The 12,512-nt window shown below is 33.7% G+C and overlaps 1 protein-coding gene across 1 annotated transcript; it reads left to right on the top strand.

The window, feature by feature from the left end:
• The first annotated feature begins 30 nt into the window (after positions 1-30).
• Positions 31-12,459, top strand: LOC128206176 (ER membrane protein complex subunit 2-like). Its single transcript, XM_052908479.1, has 10 exons — positions 31-63; positions 1,446-1,556; positions 1,920-1,984; positions 2,673-2,758; positions 3,157-3,214; positions 3,969-4,054; positions 5,556-5,697; positions 6,691-6,801; positions 7,765-7,863; positions 11,621-12,459. Exons 1-10 carry the CDS (start codon positions 51-53, stop codon positions 11,711-11,713), a joined length of 864 nt encoding a protein of 287 aa, XP_052764439.1. The 5' UTR covers positions 31-50; the 3' UTR covers positions 11,714-12,459.
• The last annotated feature ends 53 nt before the right edge of the window (positions 12,460-12,512 follow it).

Consider the following 12,512-nt stretch of genomic DNA (forward strand, 5'->3'; position numbering starts at 1 on the left):
AGTCTCACATACAGTAACGCAAATCAACTTCCTGTGAGAACTTGGCGAGAATGTCTTGGGAAGGTAAACATTCGCAGTATTATTTATTTTTAACGATAACCAGTCAAAATTTCTGAAGAAAATATCATTGAAGAGTAAAAGTTGTTCAATATGAAACATTTTAGATCAAGATTATGATAGATTTCGGAATATATCTCAAAGTTTTTAGCTGTAAACAGGGATGTACCGGTAGGGGAGGTAACTCGATATGATTTCGTCCTCAAATCGATTCGAACTATATTTTTTTAGGTATGTCTTTTTAACATGAATATGTACTCTGGGTAACCCAATTATCTGTATTTATATCACATAAATCATCCACAATTGTTTGGCATTAAGAACACGCAGTTAGATCTGCATTTTTATCAGAAACGGAGAAAGTTTTGGTAACAACCTTGATTAAATTTTTGTTAAGTATGTAAAGCTCCGGTCAATTGTAACACGCCCCACCCCAAGGTCCGGGGATAGCCAGGGAAAGGGTGAATGCTGAGGTTTTGTCTTCAGCCCAAAATAGCGGGGAATGGTCATTACCTTGGGTGCTGGGCATTTTGCAGGGGGTTTACCAGCAGTTCATCGCAGCAAGGCAGGCTTTTTACCCGGCTTGACTGGATGGAAAGTCAAAGTCCCCATTATTCCCTGGACCTGGGGGAGCCTTGGTTACAATTGACTGTTGCATAAAGAAAATACAGAAATATAATGCTTTTTCACTGAAGTAAATTCAGAACCATAATTTATAATTAAATGGCATGACTTGTTAAGCACATCCCAATTAATTCTATCAGAATGTGTGTTTCTCATGATGATTAGCAATATATGAAAGTGTAGTAAGAATGTCATGTTGTTTTGAGGCCAAATAAAATTGGTTTGTTTAGGGTTACATCTTTTTCAAAAACAGGAAGGATAGGTAGGCATTTTTTATTAGGCTTTATATAAGAACCATATTGTTATAATTGGAGAATGATGTCAAATTAATCTTCTTTATAAAGCTTTAACTTAAGGGTTTTATACTACATATAAAAACACACATTCAATGATTTTAACATAACAAAAATAATATATGAATTAGATACCCACAATCTGAGGTACTAAAATTATACACTTGTGCTTCAACTCGTGTATCAACTCCAGTGTATAATTTCAATCATGAGGTCCTTAAGTGGATGAAGTAACTGCTTTATACCATGTTTATAACATGTTGTAAAGGACAACTGTTACTAATTAGCGTGCTTATAAATGAATAGTGTTGTCATTTATGAGTACAATAATTATAGCTTGGTTAAGTTCCCACTATTTGTTACTGATGTTATAGGAGTTAAACTTAATGTATATATAGATGAAAACATAGTCACTATATCAGGGTACTATAAAAAAAAATGCTATTAAATTATTTTGTTTTTATTTTCCAGAAGCTAGAGATGCTCTGCGGAAGATGCGAGAGGACCAGGTCCGTGATGGACAGAGGGTGATTCGACTTTGGAAACGCCTCGCTAACTACGCACACAAACTCGGAGATGAAGGTTGCTAACTAAATGTCTTTGTTGAAAATTTTTGTTTCTGTGAACTACATATAAAATTATTTGGATGCATAAATTAAGGGCTCCTGCTGGCAATTGCCGCCATTGTCATAATCAACTTATTATTGTTTTTTTACTTCAATGTTCTTGGTATTTCATGACAAAAAAACTTGGCTATTTTAAATAATGCCATGTGATTCTATCATGTAATGCCAAGTACATTGAATTAAAAAAATAATAATAACTTACCTAACATTGTAAGTTTTCACATCAAGTAAAACTATTGTCTTATTACTTAAAAATTATTTATCCATCTGTAATTATAATAGATTTAAAATGTAATAACAAAATAAAACTTTCTTTCAGTTTGGACGGTTCAAGAACAAGTTACAATCGCAGCTCTGGATTGTCAGAATTTTGACATAGCCAATGTAAGTCCTCCTTTGACAGAAGTTTTACATGTTCATTGGTTAGCACAACTGCATATTTAATTATTTTGTAAAGCAAAATAAACAATTATTACCTTTCGTAGCATTGTGGATAATGTGTCATTATTAGCTAGTGTGCATGCCCATCTTACATCACCAATTGTCTATTGATGTCTAACTTAAAATTATCAAATTAGAGTCCATCCAGCATTGGCAGAGACAGTGGTGTAAACACTTAATCTTTTTTAATCAATTGGTGGAAATATTAGTTTAAACGCTCATCTTTATGTCTGATGCAAATCTGTATGGAGATCTGATGGCAGAGACTCGAACTAAAACACTATCTTTATGTCTGTTGTAAATCTGGATGGAGATCTGATGGCAGAGACTCGAACTAAAACACTATCTTTATGTGTGTTGTAAATCTGGATGGAGATCCGATGGCAGAGACTTGAACTAAAACACTATCTTTATGTGTGTTGTAAATCTGGATGGAGATCCGATGGCAGAGACTTGAGCTTAAACACTATCTTTATGTGTGTTGTAAATCTGTATGGAGGTCTGATGGCAGAGACTTGAGCTTAGACATTTTTTTTTTTATCTGTTGCAAATTTGTCTGGTAATTTTATTGGTGGAGATGTGAGCGTTAGCACTATGTAACATCTGTTTATCTATGAACAAACCTTTGCAGGAGTGTGTAGCAGCGCTTGACCTCAAGTTTCCAGAATCGATGAGGGTCATGAGACTGAAGGGAATGTACTTTGAAGCAAAGGAAAAGTAAGGCATTTTATATACAATTACCGGGTATTTTAGCTCTGAATTAATCACATAATAGCTGTTTAGCCAATGCCTGTCAGAATAAAATGCAGCTAAATTTGTCGTTTTTTTAATAAATGATTTGTTGTTTTGTTTTTCTTTTGGATTTTTTTACACTCTTATTGGGATAAAAATTTGGCATACTTTTTGACATTGGAAATATTGGCAAATACTGGCCATAAAAACACATGAAAAAAACCCTGTAAACTATAAGACATTCTTCTTAGAAATTGAGAGTAAAAAAAGTTTAAATCATAACACATATTATTGATGTTTTACCATTGAATGTTTTCTGCTTCTTAATATAATCTTACCAGCAATCTTATACAGGATACAACATGGATATGTTTACATTTCAGTTATACAAAAGCCAGTGAAATGTATGACCGTATTTTGGAAGGAGACAATACAAATATGGTAAATCTATGGTTACATTATATTCAGCTTTTTTAATCATAAGACATAACTTATATGATGAAATCCACCATTTAAAACATTATTTACATGAGGGCATGTTAAAATTACACAGGGACACTATATGGGCTGTTTTGCTTATCACATTTGAGTTAGATATATTTGTTTCAAAAAGGTGATACTGATAGGGATGTGATTTGTCGGCAGTTTTGCAGACTTCTTTAGATCTGATGGGTCCAGTAACAAGTTACAAAAAATAAAATAAAAGGTTTTTACTTAATTTGTATTGACACTAGAGTTTACTTGAAAACTGGAGCCAGAACCAGAAGAGACCTCAATAAAGCTTCTTAAAAGCCCTTGATGCTTGTGGCTGTGTGTCTTGCCCCCTTTGGTTCCCCCCAAACCCCCTTGATGTCCCTCATGCTGTTGATTTAGATTAAAACCATCTTTTAGTATTGACACTCAAGTTTGCTTTATATTAGAAGCCTGGAGAGCCCTCAATATGGCATCTAAAACCCAGTTTTGCTCCTGTGGTAGAGAGCTTCAACCCCCTTTTACCACCATTTTAGCCCTTCAACCGCAAGGTCGATCACATCCCGGAGACTGTACAGTCTTCATAATAATCATAATTTGCATAAAGATTAAACAAGTGTGTACATTATAATTGTAATCAATACTATTGAAAATACGTAAATCATCCTTTTATGTATTGAACAAGTTACATTAAAAATGTTTATCTCTCTACTATTTATTACAGTTTGCTACTAAGAGGCAGATAGCGATGTTAAAGGAGCGCAATAAGGTACATGAGGCCATTGAAAAGCTTAACAAGTACTTAGAAACGTAAGTGACTTAGTTAATTAATGTTAAGTAATGATGTATTGATTGATGTATCATTTCTTGTATCTTTCAGTGATTTAGTTGAAAACAAACTTTACGGTCATTCACTTCAATTTGTAAAAGGACTTATTCACAGATGTGGTGTTGACAACATCTTTCTTGGAAAATTGTTGTATACATTGTTTTACTTACTCTTGAACAAAGACCAAACAGCTCATTTACAGTAGGGTACATGATAACAAGCTATTTTTCTGACTTAAGAACTTTGTTAATCCAATCCTAAAGTCCCAATTTTCAGTAGCTTTTATAAAGGTTTTCGGCAAAATAGAGCATCTTCAGTCACAATTTTCAATAATTATCAACAGTAGAGCAATTTTGAACTTTTGTAGATGTTTAATCCTTGTTTCAAGCACTGAGGTCTTATTTCACTCAGGCCTAAAAAAAAATAATTGTTTGGTTAGGGTTACATCCTTAAAAAAAATAGGTAGGGTAGGTAGGCTTTTTATTTTTTTTATTTATTTTTTTTATTAGGTTTAATATAAGAATATAATTTTCATCATTGGAGAATGATGTTAAAGCTATCTTCTGTACAAGCATTTAAGGTTTAAACTTAATATTAGAAAGCAATAAAAAAAAAAAGGAATTTTTTTTTTTTTTTTTTTTTTTTAGTTTTTCATTTTTTTTCAAACTGACTATAAAAACGGTAGGGTCGGCGCCTATTCCGTAGGTAGGGTCGGGTAACCCGAACCAAATGTATTTTTTTTAGGCCTCATGAATAAATACAGTTGATGTCTGACCCTATAAAACAAATGATCATTTTTTAAAACAACAACAACAAAATACACACAAAATATACTTGGGAATAGACAAGCATTTCTTGTATATTTTGTGTAAAAATGCTGTACTTTGACATTATTGCTGTACACGTCATGAGACGTTTACATCATTTTCTATTTATGATGTTAATTCCTGTTTTGCATGCAACCTTATGAAGACCAGAAATAACCATAACTTCTGAATACATTTTATAATGTTTAAGTTGGACTTCTGTATCCTCCTATGATTATTATTGTAAATAACCAGAATGTTTATTTATTGATTGGCTCATATGATCTAATAATCACCATAAACCAATGAAATGTTTCCATATGAAGCATAGCCAATATTCTTTTTTCAATTTCATACAATGTGCCTCATAGTTGGGATAGCATGAGATAGCTGTTTCGCATTATAGGTTAATGAAAATCTTTTCTCTTTTTGAAAAACCTTTGCACAAGGATTTAAAAAAAAAGTTGCAAGGGAGAGAACTGCATTGGAAAGACTTCATGTGGGAAAGGACCTCCATAAGTTGTTTACCATCTCAAGTCCAATTCTATATTTTGATATTGTATATGACCTTGCATATTTTGTACAGTTCTTTCATTAATACAATATGTTTAAACCAACTGCATTGGAAATTGAGACTATGAAGCACACTAACTTGTTTATACACTTTTCACTTCAGGTTTATGACAGACTTTGATGGTTGGCAGGAGTTATGTGACCTGTACCTCCAGATCCAGGACTACAGCAAGGCAGCATTCTGCATGGAGGAACTCATAATGTCAAACCCACACAACCACCTCTACCATCAGAAATTTGCAGAGGTTTGTTGTCTTCTTTTATATTTATATTTAATTTTGTTCCAAATATAAAGTATTTATTATTAAACATCACTTAACATGTAGGGAATATATGGAACAAGTCATAAATTCTTGTGCCACAGACAAGATACTTTAATGTCAAATGGTAAATACCAAATACAATGAAATAATACATGGTACATCACATAAAAGGCCATTCAAAAGTTAAGTTCTGCTCTGTCTCCATTGCCAACCAGCTATGATAGACAGGTCTCTGTCATATCTGCGGTTAGAAATGTTTCTTGGATGCCTCACTGTGAGACGGTGATTACACAACATGACTTTCAGTGCAACAAGACATTACCATACTGAAAAGAGAAATCCATTCTGATACATATTTTCTTGATACGTTAAAATGATAGTGATATCATCCACTATAACATGACATAGACTACTTTCGCCAGAACTGACTGTGTAAATAAATATCTTTCTTAGCACTGGTATTGCACTATTGTTATTATTCCTCATTTTAGAAAGAATTGATCTTGATACAAGACAGGTACTTTTCATAAATTACTAACCCATATGCTGTCCATGTTAGAACCATCATTAAGACCCTAGCAACATGTTTTCATGGTAATTCGTATATTGCTTTATCACGCAGGTGTATGCAACATTACAAAAATCTTCATGTTTCCAACAAAGTTTATATGAATATTTTGACAATTTCTCAAGTGATTTATTCAGTACCTTGTTTTAGCGTTGTATACCCCAATTTTTTATCAAGCTGAAGTCAGTTATTTTAGGATGAAGCTAAGCTCACTATTTTGGTTTTGATACATTTTCAGTTATGTTTTCATTTTAAAGTGTTCTGAGATTTAAAGAATAAGCTTTATATTGATAATCATAAATTAATTTTTTGTTATTTTGTAAAATCAAGTTGTAAGTATTTGAGAATTTGGGTCCTTCATTGTGACCTCTTTACCTGAACTTGAAACTTGTGCATTTGTATTTCAGATCAAGTACACCCAGGGCGGCTTTGAGAATCTGGAGATAGCGAGGTCATACTTTGCCCAGGCCTGCAAACTGAACCCAAACAATATGAGGGCACAGTTTGGGCTGCTTCTGGTAAGTCAACCAGTGTACACAAAACATGTGAGACAATCGAAAAATTGCTTTCTGTTCCAAGGGAATCAATTTAAACTGAAGTTTGGGTTACAGGCTGGAGATAAAATACCATAAATTATTCATGTTTATTTTCTATACAACATCATGTCCACTATTACGATTTTTAACAAGAATTATCTCAAGGTTAAACTCAACTATTAGATATACTGAATAAAGTTTCAAAGAGAGTGACTTCCCTTGGATATATCAGATTCCTCTAAAACAGTGATTTCAGTTTGTCCTGCATTAAGTGCAAAGTATGCCAGACATATCAACAGGGTTTAAAATTCTACAACTGATTGTTTTTGCCATGTGAACATTAATTACATTGAACATATGCGAGATTTAATGCTGAATTCATTGAAATAAATAAAAGATAAAAAGTTACTTTGAAAAATATTAATTACAGCTTATAGATAAAGCAATCTGTCCGGCTTTATTCATTCAAGTCCATAAGTATGATTTTTTTAGAATTTAAAATGAATAAATTAAAATGTTGTACATTAGCTACTGAGATGTCAGACAAAAAAAGTGCACTATCAAAAATAATTAAATAATTGAAGGTGGTTCTGCCAAATAATGAAATAATTGTAGAAAAAAGTAGGCTGCATAGATATGAAATCTGTGGCTGTGGGCAGAATTTGGTGATATTACCGTTCACATGTATCTGCTGTGGGGACCTAATTCATTATCTTCATTTTAGTAGCTAAGACAAAAAGAAGAAAACTTGTGATGTTTTTCTTTTGACAACCAGACCATTTATTATGATTAATATATTAATATATTGAAAGAATCTATATAAAAAGTATATGTACAAAACACTGATGAAAACCTTTATTGAGGCACTACTGATTTATGGCAAACTATTTAAATACATAAAAACAAAGGATAATATTAAAGCGTACTAAACATGTGTATTTGCAGACGTGCAGTAACTTAGCAACAGGATATTCCAAAACTAAGACAAGTAGTAACAGCAAGTACGCAGTGTGGGCAGCTGAACAGGTTATGGATAAATACCAGGTATGAAGTTCAAATTTTTCATTTTCTAATAAATTTTTATATGCCCTATTTTATTCTCATACAATCAAGTTCAACAATCATATTATTCTATGTTCATACAATTATCTTTAAACAACATCCCTTCACTATTCTCAAACAGTCAGGTTCAACATACCTAATGTAGTCTCATGCAATCATACCTAATGTATTACCATACAATCATGTTCAACTTACCTATTCTATTCCCAAACAGTCAGGTTCAACATACCTTATATAGTCTCATACAATCATGTTCAACTTACCTATTCGATTCTCAAACAGTCAGGTTCAACATACCTAATGTAGTCTCATGCAATCATGTTCAACATCCCTATTCTATTCTCAAACAGTCAGGTTCAACATCCCTATTGTAGTCTCATGCAATCAAGTTTAACATTTATATTCTAGTCTCATGCAATCAAGTTCAACATCCCTATTGTAGTCTCGTGCAATTAAGTTCAACATCCCTATTGTAGTCTCGTGCAATTAAGTTCAACATCCCTATTGTAGTCTCATGCAATCAAGTTTAACATCCCTATTGTAGTCTCATGCAATCAAGTTTAACATCCCTATTGTAGTCTCGTGCAATTAAGTTTAACATCCCTATTCTATTCTCAAACAGTCAGGTTCAACATCCCTATTCTATTCTCAAACAGTCAGGTTCAACATCCCTATTGTAGTCTCGTGCAATCAAGTTTAACATTTATATTCTAGTTTCATGCAATCTAGTTCAACATCCCTATTGTAGTCTCGTGCAATTAAGTTTAACATCCCTATTGTAGTCTCATGCAATCAAGTTTAACATCCCTATTGTAGTCTCATGCAATCAAGTTCAACATCCCTATTGTAGTCTCATGCAATTAAGTTCAACATCCCTATTGTAGTCTCATGCAATCAAGTTTAACATTTATATTCTAGTCTCATGCAATAAAGTTCAACATCCCTATTGTAGTCTCGTGCAATTAAGTTCAACATCCCTATTGTAGTCTCGTGCAATTAAGTTCAACATCCCTATTGTAGTCTCGTGCAATTAAGTTCAACATCCCTATTGTAGTCTCATGCAATCAAGTTCAACATCCCTATTGTAGTCTCGTGCAATAAAGTTCAACATCCCTATTGTAGTCTCGTGCAATTAAGTTCAACATCCCTATTGTAGTCTCGTGCAATTAAGTTCAACATCCCTATTGTAGTCTCATGCAATCAAGTTTAACATTTATTTTCTTGTCTCATGCAATAAAGTTCAACATCCCTATTGTAGTCTCGTGCAATAAAGTTCAACATCCCTATTGTAGTCTCGTGCAATTAAGTTCAACATCCCTATTGTAGTCTCATGCAATCAAGTTTAACATTTATATTCTAGTCTCATGCAATAAAGTTCAACATCCCTATTGTAGTCTCGTGCAATTAAGTTCAACATCCCTATTGTAGTCTCATGCAATCAAGTTCAACATCCCTATTGTAGTCTCATGCAATCAAGTTCAACATCCCTATTGTAGTCTCGTGCAATAAAGTTCAACATCCCTATTGTAGTCTCGTGCAATTAAGTTCAACATCCCTATTGTAGTCTCGTGCAATTAAGTTCAACATCCCTATTGTAGTCTCATGCAATTAAGTTCAACATCCCTATTGTAGTCTCGTGCAATTAAGTTCAACATCCCTATTGTAGTCTCGTGCAATTAAGTTCAACATTCCTATTGTAGTCTCGTGCAATTAAGTTCAACATCCCTATTGTAGTCTCGTGCAATTAAGTTCAACATCCCTATTGTAGTCTCATGCAATCAAGTTCAACATCCCTATTGTAGTCTCGTGCAATTAAGTTCAACATCCCTATTGTAGTCTCATGCAATCAAGTTTAACATTTATATTCTAGTCTCATGCAATTAAGTTCAACATCCCTATTGTAGTCTCGTGCAATTAAGTTCAACATCCCTATTGTAGTCTCGTGCAATTAAGTTCAACATCCCTATTGTAGTCTCGTGCAATTAAGTTCAACATTATTGTAGTCTCGTGCAATTAAGTTCAACATCCCTATTGTAGTCTCATGCAATTAAGTTCAACATCCCTATTGTAGTCTCGTGCAATTAAGTTCAACATCCCTATTGTAGTCTCGTGCAATTAAGTTCAACATCCCTATTGTAGTCTCGTGCAATTAAGTTCAACATCCCTATTGTAGTCTCGTGCAATTAAGTTCAACATCCCTATTGTAGTCTCATGCAATCAAGTTTAACATTTATATTCTTGTCTCATGCAATAAAGTTCAACATCCCTATTGTAGTCTCGTGCAATTAAGTTCAACATTATTGTAGTCTCGTGCAATTAAGTTCAACATCCCTATTGTAGTCTCGTGCAATTAAGTTCAACATCCCTATTGTAGTCTCGTGCAATTAAGTTCAACATCCCTATTGTAGTCTCGTGCAATTAAGTTCAACATTCCTATTGTAGTCTCGTGCAATTAAGTTCAACATCCCTATTGTAGTCTCGTGCAATTAAGTTCAACATCCCTATTGTAGTCTCATGCAATCAAGTTTAACATTTATATTCTAGTCTCATGCAATAAAGTTCAACATCCCTATTGTAGTCTCGTGCAATAAAGTTCAACATCCCTATTGTAGTCTCGTGCAATTAAGTTCAACATCCCTATTGTAGTCTCATGCAATCAAGTTTAACATTTATATTCTAGTCTCATGCAATTAAGTTCAACATCCCTATTGTAGTCTCGTGCAATAAAGTTCAACATCCCTATTGTAGTCTCATGCAATCAAGTTCAACATCCCTATTGTAGTCTCATGCAATCAAGTTCAACATCCCTATTGTAGTCTCGTGCAATAAAGTTCAACATCCCTATTGTAGTCTCGTGCAATTAAGTTCAACATTCCTATTGTAGTCTCGTGCAATTAAGTTCAACATCCCTATTGTAGTCTCATGCAATTAAGTTCAACATCCCTATTGTAGTCTCGTGCAATTAAGTTCAACATCCCTATTGTAGTCTCGTGCAATTAAGTTCAACATCCCTATTGTAGTCTCGTGCAATTAAGTTCAACATCCCTATTGTAGTCTCGTGCAATTAAGTTCAACATCCCTATTGTAGTCTCATGCAATCAAGTTCAACATCCCTATTGTAGTCTCGTGCAATTAAGTTCAACATCCCTATTGTAGTCTCATGCAATCAAGTTTAACATTTATATTCTAGTCTCATGCAATAAAGTTCAACATCCCTATTGTAGTTTCGTGCAATTAAGTTCAACATCCCTATTGTAGTCTCGTGCAATTAAGTTCAACATCCCTATTGTAGTCTCGTGCAATTAAGTTCAACATCCCTATTGTAGTCTCGTGCAATTAAGTTCAACATCCCTATTGTAGTCTCATGCAATTAAGTTCAACATCCCTATTGTAGTCTCGTGCAATTAAGTTCAACATCCCTATTGTAGTCTCGTGCAATTAAGTTCAACATTCCTATTGTAGTCTCGTGCAATTAAGTTCAACATCCCTATTGTAGTCTCGTGCAATTAAGTTCAACATCCCTATTGTAGTCTCATGCAATTAAGTTCAACATCCCTATTGTAGTCTCGTGCAATTAAGTTCAACATCCCTATTGTAGTCTCATGCAATCAAGTTTAACATCCCTATTGTAGTCTCGTGCAATTAAGTTCAACATCCCTATTGTAGTCTCATGCAATCAAGTTTAACATCCCTATTGTAGTCTCATGCAATCAAGTTTAACATTCTTATTCTTTACTAGGCGAGCCAGTCAAAAGAGCAGCTAAAGGAAACCAAGGTCCTGGAGTTGATACGGAAAATGCAGGACAACCTGTTCCCGCAGTCACAAACCTGATAGTGTATTATTAGCTTATTAGTCTAGCTTGTGTCTTGGAATTTATTTATTAAAGAATAAGGATGACAAAAATATGTCATAGTTCAGGGCTAGTGCAAGATTATGTACTCAAATAAACTACACAGTTAAATATGTGAGCACATCATGGAATACTTCCCATTTTTACAATTTCCTGTTTATTTGTTTATTGGCTCAGTGCCATTTAGGGTCCATTTCTATAATAAAACCTCCAAAACTGAACTGCAGGATATTCAGCTCGGAGATCTGATAAGACAATTAGATTGAGATCATTACACAGAGGTTGTGTACAATACACTTTTTTTTGGGGGGGGGGGGAGTGGTCACTTATAGAAGGACTCAACTAGGACTTTAACACAATTTAAAAGTTAACACAATGGCGTATATCATGTTGTTTACTTAAACAAAGTTCTGAACATTTGAGCAAATAACTTTTGTTTATTGTGTATCAGATTTAGTTGTATATCTGCCATGTAGAATAAATCTGACAAAGTTAGAATGGTAGGGAATGTGCCAAAAAGGTACATATTTTTATGTGTTATGTATGCATAATTTAGAAATATAATAACTGTCGTATTATTATACTTGTTTCATTTTTTTATATTCAAGAAGTTATGTCCATTTTATTGCATGCAGCACTACTCATGATGATGAATTATGTTGTAATGTGAACTCACCTCAGTTGTTCAATAAATGATTGGGCATTATAAATGCATCCTCAAACCTGATTGTGTTATTTAAATCCACTGTACAAGTTCAGTCAGATAGTGTCAATGTTTCT

This window comes from Mya arenaria, chromosome 10 (assembly GCF_026914265.1).
Source record: "Mya arenaria isolate MELC-2E11 chromosome 10, ASM2691426v1".
Taxonomy (NCBI): Eukaryota; Metazoa; Mollusca; class Bivalvia; order Myida; family Myidae; genus Mya; species Mya arenaria.